At 36.5% G+C, this 26,681-nt stretch overlaps 2 protein-coding genes across 2 annotated transcripts; both read right to left on the bottom strand.

Moving 5' to 3' along the window:
* Positions 1-1,787: 1,787 nt before the first annotated feature.
* LOC149193305 (laccase-12-like) lies at positions 1,788-4,232 on the bottom strand. The gene is made up of 5 exons (XM_089406567.1): positions 4,087-4,232; positions 3,746-3,990; positions 3,488-3,628; positions 2,466-3,383; positions 1,788-2,310 (listed from the first exon to the last, which is right to left on the bottom strand). The coding sequence occupies exons 1-5, from the start codon at positions 4,227-4,229 to the stop codon at positions 2,126-2,128; spliced, it is 1,632 nt and encodes a 543-aa protein (XP_089262693.1). The 5' UTR covers positions 4,230-4,232; the 3' UTR covers positions 1,788-2,125.
* A 14,123-nt stretch (positions 4,233-18,355) lies between these two features.
* Positions 18,356-25,773, bottom strand: LOC149193304 (laccase-12-like). The gene is made up of 5 exons (XM_089407282.1): positions 25,636-25,773; positions 20,119-20,243; positions 19,778-20,022; positions 18,893-19,660; positions 18,356-18,736 (listed from the first exon to the last, which is right to left on the bottom strand). The coding sequence occupies exons 1-5, from the start codon at positions 25,771-25,773 to the stop codon at positions 18,552-18,554; spliced, it is 1,461 nt and encodes a 486-aa protein (XP_089263408.1). The 3' UTR covers positions 18,356-18,551.
* Positions 25,774-26,681: the final 908 nt, after the last annotated feature.

Genomic DNA, 26,681 nt, shown 5'->3' with positions numbered 1-26,681 from the left:
TTTAAATATAAAATTTAAAGGTAATATATAATTTTTAATGTTATAATATATTTATGGGAGAGGAAAATAGATTTTATGTTATAGTTTAAGAGGATGAAAAGAAATTGTTATAAACATAAAGATAAAGCACAAATAAATTAACATATTATAATTATATTTTATATTTTTTTATCTTTATTTTTATTAACAAAATTTATATTAAATTTATTTTTAATAATTTATCATATAATTGTTGAGTTTTTTTTTCTCATTTCACTTGGAAATCGTGGTATTTAAAATTTTAGTGTTTATTTTTTAAAATCTATTTAAATTATTATAGGAATTTAGAATATTTTATACATAATCAATAGATCATTAGTACATAGTATAATTACAAAGTACCTCACTTAAAAGACATACATTAAAATACAATCCTGTCTTCATTAAATTTTAATTAGATTTCAAACTATGCAATTTGTCAAAATAACATATAGGAAAAACTTCAATTGTAACAACCCTATAGAAATTATCATATCATTAACATCCTAATATCATAATATTAGCACAAGAATTAAAAAATAGGTGATAGTTTACCATAAATGCAATGCATTCAAGCAATCATTACAAAATTTTTAACTCAATTTACTTCTACTTACTTCTACTATAGAAATATTAATTAGTAAATTCTTTACTCACTTACAATTTCACTTTCACCATCGAACCAATCACTCATGTACACCACGTTTGGTTCCACTGATCATGTAAGTGTAATAATTATTCTTAAATGTAACTCTTGCCACATGAGTGAAACCCTAGCCTCATTTGAATCCTTAGCCATAGGAATGAAACCCTAGCCACTGTTTGAATCTCTAGTGATAGGAGTGAAACCATAACCATTTTCTAAATAAAAATAATCCTCTCAGAACCATGCCATTGAAGCCACGTTGAGTCTTGTTAAAGTAGTAGTTTTGCCACGTTGAGTCTGGTTAAAGTAGTAGTTTTGTAAATTATAGTTGTGAAGAACCATTGTGTGCAATTTAGAAAGTAGTTAGTTGAGGGAATGCTATTTAATTGATATATATATATATATATATGTTATGCCATGATTATGATTAATGATAGATAGTATGTACAACATGTTTATAGTTAATTAGAGACATTATGCACAACATATTCATAGTCAATTATAAGCATCATGCTCATAACCAACAGTCAACATGGCCATAGTCAACTATAAGCATCATGCTCATAACCAACAGTCAACATGGCCATATAAATTAATATAGTAATTATAATTAATAAATTTAACTTTAATAACTTTAGGTAATAAATTTAATATATAAGATAATAGTATTAGTATTTAAGCTTTTTCAATATTTAATTTTTAATATGTTTTTTATAATTGTTTTAAATAGAAGAAACATATTTAATTTTGGTCAAAAGAGTTCATCTATGGTCACCATAATTACCCATAGTTAACATGGTCAACCATATTCATCTATAGTTAAACATTGATAACTATGTATTAAACAATGTTCACCCATTACCAACCATAATTAACCATATAAAACCATGATCTCCAAAAATTACATCACAATGTATCAAACAAAATTCAAAGTTGCAATCTAATAAACAAAATTTGATGTAACAATGCGATGATAAAAGTTCATCTCACTCCCAAATTTAATACATTAATTATAAAATAAATCTTGATATAAATTTACTAAAATGCTTACGCTTCAACTGAAACTCGAATTAACATGATGTCAACAGATATTCTGTTCACCACTATTAATATGCTCTGCGTAGAAAATATAAAATCGACCATTGAAATATCTTTAAGGAACACCGTGATGACAAAGGAAAGCAGTCAAATATGAATGATAACGAAGGTATCGCTAAATACGATGTAATAGTTGTTTTTTTAAACAATATAAAATGGAGCATTCAATTCAATGATTAAAAACTAAGAGCATTCAATTTGGAAGAGTTTATCTTCTCCGGAATGATTAAACACTATGAGGACGAATGGCTGTGCAAACTCATTATTTGGACGGGAAAGGAAAAGTATAAAATTGAATATGGTGAGTATGAATGCCTTTGCAAAGTCCTAAACAAATAGTTTAATGTGGCTGGAATAAGGTAATTAACTCGTTGTGCTGCTGTCGAAGTCCGGTAAGATAAGTTGCTGCTCAATTTCTGAGCAGCGTGGAAGATCTGACGGAGGCCGCTGAAGGCTGGATCCATAATCTGGTCCATTCTCAACTACAAAGACCATGGCCAAACCCCACGTTACGTGTACATCCAGATGGCAATGGAACATCCAGACACCTGCGTTTTCAAAACAAATGAGCAATTAAAACAATATAAATGCCTCTCATAATCCATGTACGATATGAAGTGTAGGATGAAACCATGTATTCAAAAAAATGACATCAACCATAGATATGTGTCAGATGAAACTATGTGGATGTATATACGCTTACCAGGGTTGTCCGCTACAAATCTTATAGCCGTCCATCCATTGACTGGAACGTTTACAGTGTTGCGCTTTGGGGGATCAACCAGGTTGAAGTGTTTTGGGTCTCTTCTTGGATTGTAATTCCCGAATCCTGTTCCCACGATGTAGAAGTCATAGCCATGGAGATGAATGGGGTGGCTTTCACCCGCAACGATATTCGTTCCCTGAAGTACCACTTGCACCGTTGTGTTGTATTTCAGCACTTTCACTCTCGTGTCTTTTACAGGAGACCACAGGCTTGTGCTTATATTCTCTGCGGTATAATCGAATTGCAGAGGAGGGTTATCGGGGAAGTTCTCGGTGAATACGCCTTTTATGCCAAAATAGTGTGCTTGAAGCATTGACACCGTTGATGGCAGAACAAAAGAAAAGTTATTCATACTTGCTTCCAATCTTGTTCCATTGAACAACCCAATTCCCACAGTGTACAGCAGATTCTCTTCAACGGTCTGAGGGACAGAGACTGGGTGCTGGGGCGAGGACAAGCTTCTCAGAGCCGCGTTGAACTGTGTCATAGATTTAGTGTCGTTAAAGAACGGCAAATCGGGCATCTGTGGAGATGAGGAAGTGGAGTTAACTCCAACGTATTCCAAAATGGCAGTGGTTGTGGTGTTATCGAAGGCAACTCCTTGCCCACTGGAATATGCGCGCGCAGCCATGTAATAACTGCCTATAGACTGATCAGCAGTAACAAGTACGTCTGTAGTCTGCCCAGGGCCGAGCATCAGAAAATTGGTCTGAACAGGCTTTGTATACAAAGCATCCACAGCTACAACGGTCATTGAATGATTTGCCACCGCAAAGAATAGGTCATTGTTCATTGCAGCGTTGATAACGCGTAGAAGATTGGTTTCTCCTGCCTTCACTCGAATACGAGTAGTATCTGCATGAACAAGAATAAGATATATCACCCAGTCCAATAATTCAACATAACAACTCAATTAGTAAATCGATAAAGATCAGACCAGATACAACAAATTCGGATACCTGAAGTAGAACAATTGTATAGGTCTTTGTATAGGTCTCCAGGCTGGCCATTTATAGTATAAGCGTCTGAACTGTTGGGGGCAGTTCCTGTGAGTGTCGCTTCATTCACAACATCAATGGGATTTGAATTCCACCATTGTCCTGTCAAAGCACAAACGAATTACAATACATATTATGATCAAGTTACCACTCTATTTAATTATTTAATTAGATATTACTGCTTCAAAACAGCACACCGGTATCGTTAAAGCTGCATACCCAGAACGATGGGAAACTGTTTATCCGGGACAGTATAGGGATAAGCAGTTCCCCTCTTGGGATAGATAATTAAGGCTCCATAGACTGTAGCTCTAAGCCATGAACTATGAGCATGCCACCAGAGGGTCCCTTCTTGACCAGTGATTTTGAATTTGTAAATGTAACTTCCACCAGGGCGAATGGGGCATTGGGTTACAAACTCAGGTCCATCAGCCCACCCTGTGCGGAACTGCCGTATTCCATGCCTGCAAATATATAAATATGGAGTATTATGCATAAGAAACGAATTCATCATTATTTAATACGGAGACAAGAACGATAGACCATTACAGATTACAGACCAGTGAATGGTGGCGTTATACTGGGCCTTGTTGCGGACTTCCACTATAAGAGTGTCTCCACTGTGAACATGGAGTGTTGGACCGGGAAACTGTCCATTCACTGTAATTATGTTGTGTGTCCGGCACAGCCTTGTTACGGACATGGATTCAATCTTCACACAACCAGATATCATCAGTTTCCTAACTCTAGGACACAATATTGGAAATGGAATGAAACCAATCATGCAAAAACGGTTGGAGGTCAAAAACTGAGACACTTACATCAAACGTGTATCGATGTATGCTTCCCATGGCTGTAGCAGCGGAAAGGTTCAGGCACACCACCAACAGAAAAATTAGCTTCGCTGAAAATGGCGGCATTTTGTTGACATGCGGTCGATTCAGCCCTAATTCTGCCATTGTATAGCCAATCTTTGAGAGCTATTAGCTAACAAAACCGATTTGTATTTCCTCCGCTTGGTAATTAAAACTGTTTGAACTCGACTCAACTTCTCCAGGTATCACAAACTGTTTGAACTCGACTCAACTTCTCCAGGTATCACAAACTTTCTTAAACAGCAAGCGGCCTCTGTCCAAATGAATTTTCGTGACAGATAAAGAAGAAGACCAATGCAATGTACTGGAGAGGAACTGAGCCCCGCGAGGATTTATATAAGTAAATTGCCAATGGCAACGGAGACTTCTTCTACAATCAGTATAGGTTTCTGGGGTTGGTGAGAGTTAGTGAAGGATTGTTAATATGGATTGAAATCAGTGACTGAGCATAGGAGAATTAGGACTGGAACTGTTCAACGAAAAGGCAATAACAAGAGTTGTAATAGTTAATAAGAACGCGGTAGTAGTACGAATATATTGATTTTGTTGCGTTTACTTTTAATTCCGCGTGGATAAAACGTCAGATGCTTGCATCACTAATAGCGTGTATGCCTGTTTTCCACAGATTCTTCCCCTTCCGCATGTTTTCCTATGGTTGAAAAATAAAAATAAAAAACTAAAAACTGTGACCAGTTCTCCATCTCACGGTTGAGAGACATACAGAACCTTCCAGTATGAAAAGTTGAAACGTTTCATTAATAAGAGTTGTAATAGTTACGTAAACGACAGTATTGACGAAGATCAGCCTAGTAGTGTACATTCTGATTTTGGTTTTGTCGGGTTTACTTTTATTTACCGCATGTATAAATCGTCTTGCTTTATTAATTATATAGCGTGTCAGATGCTTGCTTTATTAATTATATAGCGCGTATTCCTGTTTTCCACATACCCTTGCCCTTCCCCATGTTTTATTATAGCCGGGAAAAATGAACTGTGACCAGTTCTGCTCTTTGCGAGCTTGACATTATTAATTTAAGCATGAACGCGTCAAGAACATTTATAATTTGTCATAGACTAGTCATACCTTGTATCGATCACGTGTTTTGAGAGGATAATATCATGAGTTTTTTTTCGGGGAGGGAGGAAGGATCATAATTTGTAAAATTAAAATAAATTTTATAAATAGTTATTTCATAATTTGAAAATAGTTACTTTATAATGTGATATGTATCCATGGTTATGTCCCATAATAACATTTTTCAAAGGTTATGTTCATCTTTTATTGTTCACGGAGACTATCTTATGTTATATATTTATCAAAGGTTATGATGTATTATGGCATTTTTAAATGTTTATGTTCCATTAGAATATCTATGGATTATGTGTTTTTTAAAACAATTATTGATGTTTTGTTGCATATATGAATTCACACATAAAATACGAGCCGCTACTTTTTTATTGATCACATAAAATATGATGTTTACAATGAATCTGGTGAAGGGTATTTATCTTTTTCTAACTAGCTACTTGCCTAAAATATCTTGACATGCAACCACACACTAAAAGTCGTCTATCACTTGACTTGAATTAACACTCAAACACTCAATCACTCAATTAATTGACTCTCTATGTTTTAGCTAACTTCACATGTGGGAGTAATTACAATTTCTAACACTTCCCCTTAATTACGACCGTATGAATCAACATGACTCAACATGACTTGACTATCACATAAACATGTCTGTTGGTCTATGTCTCGGCTAGGCTTACAATGACTCAAGAATTTTACAATTTTGCATTTTCTTTTTCTCTTCTTCCAAATTTTAAATCCTTGAAATTGCTTCATTCTCTGTTGCGTTTTCTTGTTGTAAGCTCCATATTCCTTTACTTGCTGCTGCAATTTTTCTTTCACTTTTCTTGAATTTGTGTTGAAACACAATTTGATCTTGTCTACTAAATCTTCTTCTTCAAACATTTGTTCAACCATGGACTGTTGCCATAACATTGCATCTTCAAAAATGGTTTCAATGCATTCATCTTTGTCTTTCATATCATTCTTTTCACTTTTATCATCAGGTACTGTTGCTTTTTTCCTCTAATCTGCACACTCAAGATCAATATTCGCCATTTCATTCAATTCTTTTATTCCAGCTGCTTCTTTAAGACTCGCATCAATTTGTTCTATTAGTTTCTGAATCCATTCTTCAATGAGCTTCAAATTTGCATCAAATTTAATAACAACCTTGCTTTCAACTTCTTCTCCCTTGTGCTATTTTGAACACCTACATATTAAAAAACAATGTTAAAAACAACTATATTATGCTCTTTAGTGAGAGCTTCTTGCTCTACATCTGCCTTCTTTTCAACTGCATGGAGGTTGTCTTCCACTGTAATGTTGTTAATGGATATTCTCATCAAAAAATCTTCAATCACTTTATCCTCTTCTTGATCATCAACTGTTGCTAGATGACATACTCGTTCATGAGCAGTTCCAACTGCTTCATGTCTTGCTGCTACAGTGGCAGCTTCAACCCTCAATGTTTCATCAAACATTGCACTTACCATATTGCCACAATCAATCTCTGTTTCAAAAAAGAAGCCACACATATCATCAACATAATGTTCATCCACACTATGGTGGGATATCTGACCATGTATGTGCTCATTGACAATTTCAACTTCACCAAATCCATCAGTTGTGACTGGATTCACCAATTCACATCTTTGCAATCATCATCCACATGTGTCTCATCACAGTGGGATTCACAATCATCTGTATCATCCACATTACAGTGGAGTCCTTGAGCATTTATTTGCTCTTTCTCTGTTTCACATACAGAGGCTTCAACTTCTCTCTCTGCAATCTTCGATGCATCTTCTTCATCCATATGCATGTTTGCATAATGGGTTTTAATTTTATGGTCTTGACAACTATCATCCACTTTTGAGTGGGGTTCTTCAAGCTCTATTTTCCTCTCAGTCTTTCTCATCTACTCTCAGATTTGCGGCTGACTTTTTTGCTTGTGACATAACCTGTTGTTGCATGTCACTCTCCTTTGTGCCAAACTCTGCTTCCAAGATCTTCCATGCTTCCAAGGAAGTTGTAGCTTTTGCTACGTTGCACAAACACTTCTCATCCAATGCATATTTTATAAAATTCAATGCTAAAACATCACATACTGCATCATATGGGTTATTAGATTCATACTCAATTAACTCTTTAGCTCTAAGAAAAGTTAACATCTTGATAACCCAATGATCAAAATATTCACCTGTAAACATAGGAGGTGGTAGCAAATCAAAGCTACACCAATCACCCTCGATTTCTTCTTTGTCTTCTGCTAGACTTTTCAGTTCCTCAGCTACGGCCTAAACCTCTCTAACCATGGCAACAATCTCTACCTCTTATTTTTTATTCATTTTCTTAGTCTTCTTCAGTCACGCTTTGCGACCCATGACTGTTGTCATTCCTTTTCTTATAGTTTTTTTGCTGATTGCATGAGGTTGTCTTCCATATCGCCCTTGAAAAAAATATATAATTTTCAATATACACCCCGTAAGGCACAATCTTCACCCAAAAAATTGTCATGCTTGACAACAAAAACAAAATATTTTATAGACAGATAAACTTTGCAAAGCCCTAAACTCTCTTACCAATAAAATCTTTTTATTTATACCATGAAACTTTGTCTTAAAAAAAAAAAAACAAAAAACAAACTAAAAAACCTTTAACCAAGATCCACTTTATAATATTCAACCATAAAACGACCCTTCGAGCCTTAAAAAAAAAAAAAACTTTTCAAGTCTCCTTCACAAAAAAAAGTACTTCACTAGCCAATAAAAAAAAACTTATATCATTACCTTTTCTTTAAACCTTGCGTTAAATCCCTTTAGAATAAAGCACTTTCAATATCTCCATTTAAAAAGGACTTTCGAATGAATAAACCACTTTGAACTTGCTTACCAAAGAATAAAACTATCTCGTTCTCTCCAAAAAGGTTTAAGATCTGTACTTCTAATGGGTTGCACGTTAATTCCTTGCCACCGTGGGTTATCAGCCGACAGCGTAACTCAGACTTTGACTTTTTAATAGCCGGATCTCTAACTCGAGGGAGCGTGATAGTTCTTCACAGCAGAGAAGGTGGGTGTCGGCCTATATGGTGGCACGAAAAAGATGCGACCCTCAGATAGGATGGCTCAAGGCGGCTCTGCAAAGCGGCATGCAGTCTGTTGTCGTCTCTTCCTTCAAAAATTTATAAACTATGGACTTTCACCTAGATCTGGCTCTAGAGACTCCAGTAGAGACTCCAGTTGCATAGTGTTGAATACTTTTTTATTTCACTCTGATACCAATTTGTTGGAAAGGTGGAGGAGACGAAACATAAATTTACACTTAAAACACGGGTTGCTAGGCTTTTATTGATCACACAAATATTTATCCTTTTCCAACTAGTTACTTGCCTAAAATATCTTGACATGCAACCACACACTAAAAGTCGTCTATGACTTAACTTGACTCAACACCCAATCACTCAATCACTATATTAACTGACTCTCTATATTTTAGCTAACTCCACATGCAGGAGTAGTTACAATTTCTAACAACATTAACATTGATGTGTTTCTTTTAATAATTATTAGTGCTCCTCTTCCATTAACCTTGATGTATTATGATATATTTAACTGGTTATGTTTCATTAAAATATTCATCGGGTTATGTGTTTTTTTTAACAATTGTTAGTGCTCATGTTGCATTAATCTTGATATATTATGACATTTTTAAATGGTTATGTTTGATTAGAACATCCATCAAGGGTTGTGTGTTTTTTTAACAATGATTAGTGCTCATGTTGCATTGTAATGTTCTTTGACGACATAGGTTGCATTCTTATAGTTCTTAATGTTTTTCTCACATTGAGACATTCAAAGGTTGAAATCATCTTAGATGTCACACTACGATATTATGACATTTGGTTTCATTACAATATTGTGTCATATTATGAAAATAAGATGTTGACTTCAATATTACGACATGTGTAACAGTAAAGTGTTTATAATGTGGTTATAATGTGGTCAACTTAACATTATATCACATTGTGGCATTTAAAGGGAAAATTTTGAAGAAAACAATATATGAGGTCATGTTTGAGGTTAAAAATTAGGTTGATTATAAAAGTGTGGCATATTGTAACATTTTAATAGTAAAAATGTAAAATTGTCATTTCAATATTCTATCATATTGTGATATTATAAAAGTAATAAAAGGATTTACTTGAATGTTGATGCAAGAGTATCTTTCGTCTATAGAAATTTGCATCAATAAATTTATGTTAGTAGTTAGAGAATTAAATAATATTTTTGCAATAGCAATGCGAATCCACTTTGCTTTGATAGTGCTATGACTTCACTTCATCGTGACAGTGTTGCAACTCCACCATTGTTGTTACATTTTTCAGAGTTCACCTTACTATCACAGTGATATGATCTCACCTTATTAGTCAAGTGCTACAATTCTACCTTGTTTTTACAATGTTGTGGCTTTTTCTTGCTATTACAATGCCACAACTTTTCCATTTCTATTACAGTGTTGCAACTCTACCTTATCGTGACTCCATCAATGGTAGCAAATGTTACAACTCTATTATTTTTGTTATAGTGCCATGACTCCACCATGTTGTTAAAATGTTTTAATTATACTACAATACAACAAATCTTCCTTATTATGATTCAACATGTCTTACAAGACTTTATGGCAAATCAATGGACTACTTATATGAGGAAATGATAACAAGTTTGGGAAATAGATGACGAAGTTGATCTATTATGACTATCCAGCTTTGAGACCATCATTTAAGAGAAAGGAACAAATGGAGGATTAAAAAAAATAACAAAAGAAGAGGAAAAGATCCAAAGGGAGAAGGCATTGTGAAGTTGGGAAGGAATGGAGGAACAAAGATAAAAGGAATGACTAGTTATGTCTAATGGTAAATAGAAAACAACGTGTATGCAAATCCATACTACATAGTAGTAATATGCATGTATTGTAAGAACATATTGATGTCTATATAAATAAGAAATGAAAATTTTTTGTTGTCTTTTGTCTTTTTTCTGTAACTCTCAATTATTGAATGCATTTGTGAATTTTTAAATTTTGTTAACAATATCATACAAGTAGTATTGCGATATGTGGGTAGAGACTGGGTTCCTATCATTGACTATGTATAAGATTATGTGTTCCTCTACATTAAGTGGTAATGGAGTTGGTTTAAGCTCCTAATCATGGTTCTTGTTAGTTCTTCTATCACACATGGTTTTGGAAGGACCTAAGAGGATTTGCTTAGTGAAATTGTTGGAAGGCAAGTTGTGAGAGACCAATCCTAGTCAAGGCTTGTGAATTTTAGTTTGGCTGAGGGCCGCTAGACAACTTGTCAGAATGATACTATGTAGAGGAGAAGCATGAGGATATGTGAGGAATTGAGAATTGAAGGAACTATGTAAAATAATAATGGATCTAGAAAATAAGAGACTTGGTGATGTTGAAAAAACCTCAAAGTTGAAAGATGAGATTGAAGAAGACAGAAATGCTATGGAAGTGGACACATTATTATATTTTATTTCCTTTATGAAGGATGGAGGTAGCACAAAGGTGCAATTTCCAAGCCATGGTGGTATTTTAAAGTCCAAGTCTCTCGTTGATTGAACTTGGGAGTTTAAAAGGTACTTTGAGTATGAAAATGTTCAAAACCCCAATCACATTATATTTTCATTGGAAAATTTAAAGGGGCGTGCTACACATTGGTAGAATATGCTAGAGAAGGAAATGGTAGAAAACTAGTAGGAGAAGATTAAAATCAAGAGGAAGATGATGAGAAAAATTGAGAAATTATTACCTATTGATTACCAACAAAATGTATGTAAGAAAGGACATAACTTAAGATACAAATGATTGATTGTTTGGGAGTGTGATACCCTAGGTTTGATCCCCCCATTATAATATATATGTACATATGATTCTTAGGTTGTTAAGCTAGTACATGCTAATTAAGCTAGTAAGCCAGGTTCTGTTGAGGTTTGCATGCATATGTGTTTAATTGTATTAAGCTAGTGCATTAGTATACATGTGTTAAGGCTAGTATGCCGATGAGCTTAGGACAGAGAGGCTATGATCTAAAAGGCTAGCAAGCCTAGTAGGTGTACCATGTAAATGTATATGTATTAATAAATGACATCATGGCCATAGACGAGGGGATAGAAATAACATGGGGGGAATAGGACTCAACAGGAAAGAAAGGTGAGGGGTGGAACCAAGACATATTTCATGATCCAGATAACTATTATTTTTTAATATTGTTAAAATAACTTTATGAGATGATGTTCAAAGATATTTTAACATATTTTAACATAATATTAGTTATCCCTAACTATAAATAAAAGGTAAAGGGAGCCTCCCTTTCCATTAGAGCTTATAAGGGGATAACTATGGTGTTGGTTCTGGGGAGAACAAGAGGTCCCCTAGCTATTTTACCCTAAGAACGTTAGGTGCGTATTGGTATGGCCGCAGTTCTCCTTAGGTTTATGAGGGGAAGGATGGAACCCTTTTGGAAGAAGTGTTGGGATAGGTGTCTCCATATGGGACTAGAGTGTACCTGGAGACTATTAAGGGTAGTTGGAACACCTGGAAACCACAAGACTTCAAACATCCCTGACAAGCAGGGTTGGAAATCCATCGATAAGTAGTAGCAAACAGTGATTGACTATAGGCATAGAGAATGGATTGCACTACCCTATGTTCTATCGCCTCATGGGGATGTGATACTTGTTATAGGCCATTTTGTCACATCCGATAAATAGGCCTCCTAATGGGGTATATCAACATCTTATTCTCCCTTGTCATCATATTACACAAATCCCTAAGCATGTCTCTTTCATTCCCCATAATTTATGTCTGAAACTGCATCATCTGAGTCAGTTTTAGGACCAATGCTCATTGGCCTCTTGTTGGATAGCATTCACCTATAGGTTGCTCCATTGTGGCCTACGTTAATCACCTACAACTTGCTCCCCTTTGCACCTGCATTAGTTCTATAAATTCAGGAGAAAGAGAGAAATTTTGGAAGCTTCCTCTTCCAAAAATTGTTACAACCATTTACCTCAGATAAAACATTCACATCATATCCTACCCTACTTTGGAGTTTCCATCCCTTATCCTTGTTAGAAAATAAGAAAGGAAGAAATATTTTCTTGTACTTGATAATTATTTGTGATGTTATTGATTTCTTATTAGATTTCCTTTATATCTTCTTTCGTTTTTAGTTCATCAAGAAATTACCAAAACAATAACACATAAATCAACGGACACCAGATATAAGCACACAACCAAGGAAAAACCCGTCTCTAAGGGAAAACCCAGTCAGTAGTTCTTCCTTCAATAGCTTTCTCGAGATAATCCAAGAATCTAGACCTTGACACAAACTTTCCTCCACACCAATTCAACATTCTTCTTCCTTTGCAGATGATCCTATTTGACCTGGAAACAACAGTAACACTATGCAACACTTTCTTGGACCCAGTAACTTCGACCTTGCTTTGGAGACTTTGATCTTGGCTGGAAGACTTGGATCTTGACTTAGGAACTTTGATCTTGGCCCAATACAACTTCTTGAGGCAAAAACACTCGACAACAACAACTTCAAACTATACTTGTTCTAGTGGCAACAACATGTAGCAACTGGTAGCGACATCAACAAGAGAAATTAGATCTTCAATCTTCCAATCTAGGGCACAAGGGAGAGAGAGAGATGCACCAAAATTTCGATTGTCCTTTCTTCTTTAACCTTTACCAAATTCACACTTCTTTATCCCTCTTCCTTCACTTTGAACTTTTTCTGGCTTCCAAAGAGATATCAAACTTGTTTGAGATGTTCTACTCCAAATGAATTTGAACTGCTTCTTTTATAACCTTTAAGTGAGGTTGAATAGCCCTCCTTGAGGCCGACTTGGTGTGGAGGCAACATATTTCATTTTTTACTCAATACTAAATCTTTTTACATGATTCAAAAATCCAAGAAGGGTCTCTTTAAAAGTATAATGACTCTATTAACTCAAAATAAATCCTAGAAGTCATCAATGGGGACTTTGACCTAAAACATGATGACCCAAGCATGAAATTCATGTTTTAATAAGTCATAATAATAACAATAATAATAATTTTCTTTCTTCTTTTGAGAAGTATATTACATGATGACTCAAATACATTAATGAAGACCGAACCTAGTTACATTTTCTAACACTTCCTATTAACTAGGGAGGTATTCATCATATATAAGTACAAGGAAGATCTCAACTATATGAAGAATGAAGGATTTTTGGGCATCACAATTCCATGGACAAGATTCCTAAAGAGGGATATTTATTCATTTGTCTCTCAACAGTTTAGGCACTGCAATTCCATGGAGTAGATTCCTGACTAGGGAAATCTATCTAAGTGGGACTATAATGGACTCAAGATTTCAGCCTCTCTAGGTACCATAATGTTTACTTACTAACCATCAACCCAAGTATATAGGTGTCTATTTGAGGTTAGAGCTCTATGACCAACACCACCCTCCCAACTTCGGGACCTAGACATTAACATAAAGTGTCAGCTATATGTCCTCTAAGGCAATGCTTCACTCACAAAGCCTCAACACTCCTTGATCCAGTAGATCAAGGATAACAAATCTCGCTTGTTCAAACTAATCGGTAACCAACATGCTATCAAAATCTTTGAGAGATTTACCTGTACAAACACAACCCCGATCAATAATATAGTTTCACATGTTCATAAACAAACACAAACCTTCGGGGTCTTTCAAAAAATTGATGTTGCTTCTTAACACAGTAGGACTATCAATTAAATATTTTACAGAAGATTCCTCAATAATACACTTTCCTTTCCTACTTCACATGCAGCAACATATCCTTCAAAATGCATTCTCCAATCAAAACTATGATATGCCCTCCCTCTCAACCACATAGATTTCCTCTATCCAGGCTCCCTCTAAATCTCGAGGAGATTTCTTCTATCCAAAATCCCTCTTAACCCACAGAGTTTAGATTCTTATTGGATAATCTTTCATGGATTCCATCTTTTTTATCATAGTCATTCGTATATCATTCTTATCGCATCAACTTTACTTGTGATCATCTTCGCCGTCTTGAGTACAACGTACCTGCACAACTTAGATAGAAAGTACAACCACAACTATAGAAGCATGAAGTTAGCCATATTAAAATCTTATAATAATAGAAGCATTAAACTTTACAAACATAATTAGCAAGATACTATACTTCAACTTCCTGCCCATATTTTGTTACAAACCCTAAATCACATCAATAAACCAAAATATTAAGCTCTTCCAGGGTTTCAATATTATTTAAATGATATGAAAAGTTCTATATAGCAAACACTAGAAAAATTTCAAACAAGTATAGTGTCTGACAACTATAGGAATTCCTATGATGGAATCGTCACTAGGATTTCATTCATATACTAGATTTCATACAATAGATTCAAAAATCAAAACTGATCGTAGCTTAATCAAAAACATAACTAGCTTCTACTAAGGTTTGATGTACACCGTAGATTTCTCATTTACACAATCTCAAAAATCACTATATAGATTCATAGATTCAAGGTTGTCATATCACACATACCAGAGAATTTAACTACTATTAGGGTTTAGCTACAAAACCCAATATTTCCCAAACACCATCATCCTAGAATATCAAACTGAGAAAATGGCTTATATTAAACCCTAAGACTTATAACCATCAATAATTAGGTCAACACACATATCTAGGAATTTGTTATCATGCATAAGCATATCATATATCAAGAAATATTAATACATTAAACATATATCGACCTAGACCAAGCTAGTGTTTTGACCAGATGGACACATATACACCTAGGGTTTCATTCCTAGGATCTTAACCTAAAGGCATAATAAGGATTTTGCTCATAGGCCTAACCAAACCCTAAATATTTAGGGTTTCATAACATAACAATGCAAACCCTGCTATAACAAAAATTCGAAGGTTTGGGATCTTAGACAACATCATTCAACCATAACAAGTTAGGTTTTCATGATCATACCAAAACCCCAAGCATCATAAAAAAATTCAAATAGCATTTCCAGAAACCCTAAGCAGACTAGGGTTTAACACATTATCATACCCTTATGTTAGGGTTTTCCAGAGAACCTTTCTAGGGTTCAATATAATCAATCAAAAACATGAGGAGGGTGGATTTATGAAATGATGAATCACTCAAAGCAAGAATCATTATGATTTAATACAATTAGACATAACGATATTTGTAATATATTATCGAATGAATAAACCTTTATTATGAAGAGATCAATGTTTTGTAGTTTAAGGCATACCTTTGTTCCTTGACAAACCTTGTCTTGTGAGGCCCTCTTCTATACTCCTTGAGGATTTAGCAGATGTTTTCCTAATCAAGACAATAGAGGTAGAATAGTGATTAGTATTGAATATAACTAAAACTTAAATAAGTACATGAAACCAAAAGTTGAATTTAAAAGTATTTTATTTTTACGATAGAATTTTCAGCGTAAATCACATGGCATTTCATTTGTCGACGCGTTTCGAATCAACCAGAGTGGTTCATCGTCAAGACAAGTTGAATGAACAGATCTCAAGTATTTTATTTATTTATTTAAATATAAATTTGAAAGGTAATATATAATTTTTAATGTTATAATATATTTATGGAAGAGGAAAATAGATTTTATGTTATAGTTTAAGAGGATGAAAAGAAATTGTTATAAAGATAAAGATAAAGCACAAATAAATTAACATATTATAATTATATTTTATATATTTTTTTATCTTTATTTTTATTAACAAAATTTATATTAAATTATTTTTAATAATTTATCATATAATTGTTCAATTTTTTTTTCTCATTTCATTTGGAAATCATGGTATTTAAAAATTTAGTGTTTATTTTTTAAAATCTATTTAATTTATTATAGGAATTTAGAATATTTAATGATTGTCACACAAAAAAGTTCATATGCATAATCAATAGATCATTAGTACATAGTATAATTACAAAGCACCTCACTTAAAAGACATACATTAAAATACAATCATGTCTTCATTAAATTTTAATTAGATTTCAAACTATGCAATTTGTCACAATAACATGTAGAAAAAACTTCAATTGTAACAACCATATAGAAATTATCATATCATTAACATCCTAATATCATAATATTAGCCCAAGAATTAAAAAATGGGTGATAGTTTACCATAAATGCTATTGCATTCAAGCAATCATTACAAAATTTTTAACTCAATTTACTTCTACTATAGACATATTAATTAGTATTAATTAGTAGATTCTTTACTCACCTACAATTTCACAGTCGAACCAATCACTCACGTACACCACGTTTGGTTCCATGTAGCTCACTCACTACATGCAAAGGTAAACTCACTTACACTCTCACTTAGAAGTAGTGTGAATCAAATGTTGCCTTTAATCACGTAAGTGTAATAATTATTCTTAAATGTAACTCTTGCCACATGAGTGAAACCCTAGCCTCCATTTGAATCCCTAGCCATAGGAATGAAACCCTAGCCACCATTTGAATCTCTAGTGATAGGAGTGAAACCATAACCATTGTCTAAATAAAAATAATCCTCTCAAAACCATGCCATTGAAGCCATGTTGAGTCTTGTTAAAGTAGTAGTTTTGTAAATTATAGTTGCGAAAAACCATTGTGTGCAATTGAGAAAGTAGTTAGTTGAGGGAATGCTACTTAATTGAAAAAAAAGTATCTTCTGCCATGATTATGATTAATGATAGATGGTATGTACAACATGTTTATAGTTAATTAGAGACATCATGCACAACATATTCATAGTCAACTATAAGCATCATGTCCATAGCCAACAAGCTAACATGGCCATATAAATTAATATAGTAATTATAATTAATAAATTTAACTTTAATAACTTTCAATAGTAGAGTTTAGGCTTCTGTGATCCATATCAAGTTTACAAAAAAAAAATTCGGCTAAGATCACATGAGACATCATTTGTCGACGAGTTTCGAACCAACCAGTGTGGTTCATACGATAGAACTTGTCCTGACGATGAACCACACTGGTTGGTTCGAAACTCGTCGACAAATGATGTCTCATGTGATCTTAGCCGAATTTTTTTTTGTAAATTTAATAACTTTAGATAATAAATTTAATATATAAGATAATATTATTAATATTTAAGCTTTTTCAATATTTAATTTTCAATATGTTTTTTATAATTGCTTTAAATAGAAGAACCATATTCAATTGTGGTCAAACGAGTTCACCTATGGTCACCATAATTACCCATAGTTAACATGGTCAACCATATTCATCTATAGTTAAACATTGACAACCATGTAGTGAACAATGTTCACCCATTACCAACCATAATTAACCATATAAAACCATAATGTCCAAAGATTACATCACAATGCGACAAATAAATATTGTAATAAATATTAATATCACAATGTATCAAACAAAATTCAAAGTTGCAATCTAATAAACAAAATTTGATATAACAATACGATGATAAAAATTCATCTCACTCCCAAATTTAATACATTAATTATAAAATAAATCTTGATATAAATTTACTAAAATGCTTACGCTTCAACTGAAACTCGAATTAACATGATATCAACAGATATTCTGTTCAGCACTATTAATATGCTCTGCGTAGAAAATATAAAATCGACCATTGAAATATCTTTAAGGAACACCGTGATGACAAAGTAAAGCAGTCAAATATGAATGATAACAAAGGTATCGCTAAATACAATGTAATAGTTGTCTTTTAAACAATATAAAATGGAGCATTCAATTCCGAAGGAAAAGAATTTATCTTCTCTTGAATGATTAAAAACTAAGAGCATTCAATTTGGAAAAGAATTTATCTTCTCCGGAATGATTAAACACTACGAGGACGAATGGCTTTGCAAACTCATTATTTGGACGGGAAAGGAAAAGTATAAAATTGAATATGGTGAGTACGAATGCCTTTGCAAAGTCCTAAACAAATAGTTTAATGTGGCTGGAATAAAGTAATTAACTCGTTGTGCTGCTGTCGACGTTTGGTAAGATAAGTTGCTGCTCAATTTCTGAGCAGCGTGGAAGATCTGGCGGAGGCCGCTGAAGGCTGGATCCATAATCTGGTCCATTCTCAACTACAAAGACCATGGCCAAACCCCACGTTACGTGTACATCCAGATGGCAATGGAACATCCAGACACCTGCGTTTTCAAAACAAATGACCAATTAAAACAATATAAATGCCTCTCATAATCCATGTACGATATGAAGTGTAGGATGAAACCATGTATTCAAAAAAAATGACATCAAACATAGATATGTGTCATATGAAACTATGTGGATGTATGTACGCTTACCAGGGTTGTCGGCTACAAATCTTATAGCCGTCCATCCATTGACTGGAACGTTTACAGTGTTGCGCTTTGGGGGATCAACCAGGTTGAAGTGTTTTGGGTCTCTTCTTGGATTGTAATTACCGAATCCTGTTCCCACGATGTAGAAGTCATAGCCATGGAGATGAATGGGGTGGCTTTCACCAGCAACGATATTCGTTCCCTGAAGTACCACTTGCACCGTTGTGTTGTATTTCAGCACTTTCACTCTCGTGTCTTTTACAGGAGACCACAGGCTTGTGCTTATATTCTCTGCGGTATAATTGAATTGCAGAGGAGGGTTATCCGGGAAATTCTCGGTGAATACGCCTTTTATGCCAAAATAGTGTACTTGAAGCATTGACACCGTTGATGGCAGAACAAAAGAAAAGTTATTCATACTTGCTTCCAATCTTGTTCCATTGAACAACCCAATTCCCACAGTGTAGTGCAGATTCTCTTCAACAGTCTGAGGGACAGAGACTGGGTGCTGGGGCGAGGCCAAGCTTCTCAGAGCCGCGTTGAACTGTGTCATAGATTTAGTGTCGTTAAAGAACGGTAAATCGGGCATCTGTGGAGATGAGGAAGTGGAGTTAACTCCAACGTATTCCAAAATGGCAGTGGTTGTGGTGTTATCGAAGGCAACTCCTTGCCCACTGGAATATGCGCGATAAGCGTATGAAATGTTGGGGGCAGCTCCTGTGAGTGTGGCTTCATTCACAACGTCAATGGGATTTGAATTCCACCATTGTCCTGTCAAAGCACAAACGAATTACAATACATATTATGATCAAGTTACCACTCTATTTGATTATTTAATTAGATATTACTGCTTCAAAACAGCACACCGGTATCGTTAAAGCTGCATACCCAGAACGATGGGAAACTGTTTATCCGGGACAGTATAGGGATAAGCAGTTCCCCTCTTGGGATAGATAATTAAGGCTCCATAGACTGTAGCTCTAAGCCATGAACTATGAGCATGCCACAAGAGGGTCCCTTCTTGACGAGGGACTTTGAATTTGTAAATGTAACTTCCACCAGGGTGAATGGGGCATTGGGTTACAAACTCAGGTCCATCAGCCCACCCTGTGCGGAACTGCCGTATTCGATGCCTGCAAATATATAAATATGGAGTGTTATGCATAAGAAACGAATTCATCATTATTTAATACGGAGACAAGAACGATAGACCATTACAGATTACAGACCAGTGAATGGTGGCGTTATACTGGGCCTTGTTGCCGACTTCCACTCCACTGTGAACATGGAGTGTTGGACTGGGAAACTGTCCATTCACTGTAATTATGATGTGTGTATTGGAACTACTACACACCTACATGCGGACTCTCAGTTAGAGCATGGGACTACATGCAAGATTCATTTTGCATGATTTACTCCTTAATTTGCTCCTTCTTTAACTCCGCAATTGGTTAGTTCTTCTGCATGATTTACTCCTTGATTTGCTCCTTCTTTCACTCCGCAACTGGCTAGTTATCTCCGGAACTTGTTGTAGGTGTTGAGTCTTCTCATTGATCACCACTATGGTGCATTACCTTGGGATCTTCACCCAGTAATGCTATATCATGAGCATTGTAACCTATTTTCTAATGAACCATTCTTTTGTTCTTTCGATTTTCTTTTAGTGTTTTTGCTCTGCAAAACTGTGTGTTCAACCTTTACTAGCTAGATTCATCTATGCAGGTTTTCTAACACATTTACATGGTATCCGAGCCCACAGGTTGCTAGATAAAAGGCGCACCAGTACTTTATTTTGCATGTATTACAGCTTGGAGATCGAAGATCGACAGAAAAATGGAGTTTCCCAAAGCATCGATCCTAACACCGTACAACTATCACAAATGGAAGGACCAAATGGCTCGATACCTTCGTCATAAAGGGTTGTACAGGATTACCATGGCTACAGAAGTGGAACCCACTTCAGCCATAGAGAAATCCAAGTACCTCAACCGTATGGATGAGGCCCATGGATCCATATGCATGTGCATCTCTCCAGAGTTGCAGTTTCATCTATCTGCCTGCAATACTCCCAATGAGATTTGGAAAAAGGTTGAAGATCTCTACGGGAAACAGGATGAGATGAAAGGACATCTGCTCGAAGTGGAGCTGCTCTCATTGGATCCACGGAACTATGACAGAATTCAAGACTTCTTCACCAAATATAATGATTTATTGCTACAACTCAAGGGTTGTGGAATTGACAAATCCAAGGAGGAGAGTCGCGAAGTTCTCTCTATTATGTCAAAGCTCGGACTGGAATACTCCATCTTTGTGTCTACATTTCATTCAGTAAGGCTCGCAACAGGTAAATTCTACACTATGCCTTCTCTCAAAGAATTTATGGAGTCCCTTATTTTTGAGCAAGATAAACTCATTGGCATGGGAAAATCAAACCTCCAAAAGCGCATGCACTTGCTGTGCATGATGGCAGCCACAATAAAAATCACAGATCTAATTCAAATCAGAAAAATCAACAGCAAAAAGACAAGGGAAAAGCGCATTCCCATCCAAAGAAGGAAGGGTACACCAAGCCCTTCAATGACTCCTCCGACTCGAGAAATGAGAAAGGGAAGAAAGGAAACAGATGCACCTACTTTCAAAGAGGATTCCATCTAGAATCCTCTTGCATGAAGAAACAAATTAACCAAATGGCAGAAATCTTTCAGAAGCACAACCTTGGAGACCACATCCCTCAGGGCGCCAAGAAGAAAATTGAGGATCTGCCACACGGGAAAGGTAACAATTTTCATGCTTTAGTTGCAATTAATTCTTCTCCTGATGCATGGATTATAGATTCTGGTGCATCACATCATATGGCTACTGCAAAGGAAGTCTATTCCTCTTTGGATGCATGTAAAGGACCTCCCATCTTCATGGGAGATGACTCACCTATTGAGGTCACCGGAAAAGGTAGAGTGGAACTTTTACACAGAAACTTTGAAGATGTGCTTCATGTTCCAAAACTTTTGGTAAACCTGCTTTCAGTTTATCAGATCACTCATTCCGGCACCGGAAAGAGAGTGGAATTCACTCCAGATGCAGTGAACATATATGACCTACATAGCAGCTCCAAAATTGCAACTCGTGAGGTAAACAATGGAGCCAGACTGTATACATTTTCTAAATTTATTGAATCTGAATCCTCCTAATTGCCTACACATGTTGATGATAGTAGTAGGCTTTGGCACAAGAGGTTTGGTCACTTAAATTACAGGTATATGCAGCAGCTAAGCAAAAATGAGATGGTGGAAGGCTTGCCAAATATCAGTTTCTCCAAAGGAGTTTGTGAAGGGTGTGTCCTTGGCAAACATCCTAGAGAAAAGTTTGACACCCGCAAGACTCACAAAGCATCCTCTCCTCTACATCTGATCCATAGTGATCTCATGGGGCCTTTTCCTCATCCTTCCATCAACAAAGCAAGGTATGTGCTTACATTTATTAATGATTTCTCACGGTATACTTGGGTGTATCTTCTCACGGCCAAATTTGAAGTTTTTGCACACTTTGAAGATTTCAAAGCACTAGTTGAGACACAGTCGGAGAGAAAGATCAAAGCCCTCTGTACAGACAATGGGGGGGAATATGTTAACACAACACTTCAGAACCTTTGCCTTCAGTCCGGCATACAGTTGCAGTACACAATTCCATACACTCCGCAACAAAATGGAGTTGCCGAGAGAAAGAACTGATCTCTCAAAGAGATGGCTTCCTGCATGTTGCATGCTAAGTCACTACCTCATAAGCTATGGGCCGAAGCACTTAATTGTGCTAATTACATCCAGAACAGATCTCCTCATAGGTTTGTCAAGGATCAGACCCCCTTTGAGGCTTGGAGCGGCACTAAACCAGAGGTCACCCACTTCCGTGTTTTCAGCTCCCGAGCATGGGCCAGGATCCCCTCTGAAAAGAGGAAAGCTTTTGATCCATAGAGCATTGAGTGCATCATTGTTGGATACCCTGATGGTGTGAAGGGATACTGACTCTTGATTTCCTCTACAGACAAGCTCATCATTGAGCGAAGTGTCAAATTTGAGGAAAGTCTCTCGCATGCACCTCAATTACCGCATGCAAACACCTTTTATCTACCTCATGTCCGAGATGATGACTCAGTACACTCAGATGCAGATACAGATCATGCAGATACCGAGGTAGAGCATGCAGATGCAGAGACAGAGTCTTCAGATACAAATCTAGTGCATGCAAATGATGATCCACATCCAAATCCAGATCGGGCTTCCAGAAGTGAATCATATTCCCCTGTCATAAATCAGAAAACAAGGAGCTTACGTGAAATATATGCACAAGACCACTCCGCTGCTAGAAATGGTCTTGTGGGGGATAATTCTGATTTTCAGAGGACTAGTTCAGAGTTTATTGAGCCTCCTCTTGTCCTCACTGCCACCGAACCATCGCCATCTTAGCATTGTCATTTGGTTCAGTCTTCTGATCCACAGTCTTATGCTGAGGCTGCTGGGCATCCATCTTGGGAGTCCGCCATGGAGGAGGAGTATAACTCCCTCCTCGAGAACTAGACTTGGGATCCGGTCCCCCTTCCTTCAGGAAGGAAACTTGTATGATGCAAATGGGTCTACAGGACCAAGAGTGCTGCAGATGGGCAAATCACCAGACGAAAAGCGAGGCTAGTAGCTAAAGGCTTCCAACAAGTGCATGGCATTGATTATGACGAGACCTTTGCTCTAGTAGCAAAGATGGATTCCATATGCCTTACACTTGCCATTGCGGCTACCCAGGGATGGGAAGTACATCAGATGGATGTGAAGAATGCCTTTCTTCACGGAGACCTATCATAGGAGATTTACATGGAGCAGCCCCATGGTTTCATTAAGGATTCATCTTTGGTCTGCAGACCGAAGAAATCTCTCTACGACCTTAAGCAAGCCCTGAGAGCTTGGTATGCGAAGATGGATTTTTTTTCTCTTATCACAAAACTTTGAAAGATGTAAGTCTGATCCGAATGTTTACATGCTCAGGACACATGATTCTCTTCTTATCTTAGTTTTGTATGTGGATGATCTCCTAATCACCGGCAGCTCGGCTTCAGTGATTGCTACAGTCAAGAGGGCCTTGCATGATAGGTTCTTGATGACTGACATGGGTCCATTACACTTCTTTCTTGGTCTTGAGATTAGCCAGGATGCCAAAGGCATCAAATTTTCTCAGGCTAAGTATGCACGAGATCTCCTCAAGAGATTTCGCATGACTGACTGCAACCCAGCATCGACTCCTTTTCTGTCTGGGGTCTGCCTTGAGGATGGAGGTGACACTCCATTAGTTGACAACACTCTCTACCGATAGCTAGTGGGGAGCTTATTGTACCTCACCCACTCCAGACTAAATATCTCATATGCAGTAGGGGCAGTTTCCAGATACATGCAGGAGCCGCATGAGCTACACTGAAATGCTGCCAAACGCGTCCTCTGATATGTGCAGGTCACCATCACCTTCGGGATTCACTATGCAGCAGACACTGAATTGAATCTCCTTGGCTTCACAGATTCTGATTGGGTGGGAGACAACATTGATCGCAAGTCCACCTCCGGATATTCACTCAGTCTAGGATCTGGCCCTATCTATTGGTCGAGCAAGAAGCAAGCTGCTATTGCTCTCTCTTCAGTTGAGGTCGAGTACAGAGGAGTAGTCAACATCACCATTCAGGTTCTATGGCTACAGCACTTCCTCACTAAGTTGGGTGTCCAGTTCCACCAGCCCATTGTCATCTAGTGTGACAACCAGAGCACTCTCAAATTTTGCAGGGATCCAGTACAGCAGCAACGGACGAAGCACATAGAGATCCATATGCACTACATTAGATACTTAGTACATGATCAGGTCATTGATTTGCAGTTCTGTCCCTCAGCAGAACAGACTACAAACATCTTCACCAAGACATTCACTAAGCAGAAGTTTTTCTCTCTACGCGATCGTCTTGGAGTGAAGGACACAATTGCTTAGCAATTGTCTTTTCTTCCTCTTTTCTTTTGATTACATTGTATTTTGAGGGGGGGGGGGTTTCCCACGAGGTTTTCCCTCTTTCCTCAATTTTAGTACAAGTTGCATTGTGTTTTTGGTGACCTTTGGCCTTAGTTGCCAGGGCCCATTTTCTATTTTTCCCCATAGTGGTGTTTAGGGGGGGTGTTGGAACTACTACACATCTACATGCGGACTCTCAGTGAGAGCATGGGACTACATGCAAGATTCCTTTTGCATGATTTACTCCTTGATTTTCTCCTTCTTTAACTCCACTACTGGTTAGTTCTTCTGCATGATTTACTCCTTGATTTGCTTCTTCTTTCACTCTGCAACTAGTTAGTTATCTCCGGAACTTGTTGTAGGTGTTGAGTCTTCTCATTGATCACCACTATGGTGCATTACCTTGGGATCTTCACCAAATAGTGCTATATCATTAGCATTGTAACCTATTTTCTAATGAACCATTCTTTTGTTCTTTCGATTTTTTTTAGTGTTTTTGCTCTGCAAAGCTGTGTGTTCAACCTTTACTAGCTAGATTCATATGTGCAGGTTTTCTAACACATTTACAGTGTGTCTGGCACAGCCTTGTTACGGACATGGATTCAATCTTCACACAACCAGATATCATCAGTTTCCTAACTCTAGGACACAATATTGGAAATGGAATGAAACCAATCATGCAAAAACGGTTGGAGGTCAAAAACTGAGACACTTACATCAAACGTGTATCGATGTATGCTTCCCATGGCTGTAGCAGTGAAAAGGTTCAGGCACACCACCAACAGAAAAATTAGCTTCGCTGAAAATGACAGCATTTTGTTGACATGCGGTCGCTTCAACCCTAATTCTGCCATTGTATAGCCAATCTTTGAGAGCTATTAGCTGACAAAACCGATTTGTATTTTCTCTGCTTCGTAATTAAAACTGTTTGAACTCAACTCAACTTCTCCAGGTATCACAAACTTTCTTAAACAGCAAGCGACCTCTGTCCAAATGAATTTTCGTGACAGATAAAGAAGAAGACCAATGCAATGTACTGGAGAGGAACTGAGCCCCGCGAGGATTTATATAAGTAAATTTCCAATGGCAACAGAGACTTCTTCTACAATCAGTATAGGTTTCTGGGGTTGGTGAGAGTTAGTGAAGGATTGTTAATATGGATTGAAATCAGTGATTGAGCAGAGGAGAATTAGGACTGGAACTTTTCAACGAAATGGCAATAACAAGAGTTGTAAGAGTTGTAATAAGAACGCGGTAGTGGTACGAATATATTGATTTTGTTGCGTTTACTTTTAATTCTGCGTGGATAAAACCTCAGATGCTTGCATCACTAATTCTATAGCGTGTATGCTTGTTTTCCACAGATTCTTCCCCTTCCGCATGTTTTCCTATGGTTGAAAAATAAAAATAAAAAACTAAAAACTGTGACCAGTTCTCCATCTCACGGTTGAGAGACATACATAACCTTCCAGTATGCAAAGTTGAAACGTTTCATTAATAAGAGTTGTAATAGTTACGTAAACGACAGTATTGACGAAGATCAGCCTAGTAGTGTACATTCTGATTTTGGTTTTGTCGGGTTTACTTTTATTTACCGCATGTATAAATCGTCTTGCTTTATTAATTATATAGCGCGTATACCTGTTTTCCACATACTCTTGCCCTTCCCCATGTTTTATTATAGCCGGAAAAAATGAACTGTGACCAGTTCTCGATCTCACGGTTGATAGAAATATGGAGCACACTTAAATCGTTTCACTTT

The sequence above is a fragment of the Pinus tabuliformis genome, chromosome 2_2, assembly GCF_031772625.1.
Source record: "Pinus tabuliformis cultivar Carrire ecotype Pingquan chromosome 2_2, CPIR1, whole genome shotgun sequence".
NCBI lineage: Eukaryota > Viridiplantae > Streptophyta > Pinopsida > Pinales > Pinaceae > Pinus > Pinus tabuliformis.
This window is presented reverse-complemented; position numbering and strand designations above follow the sequence as displayed.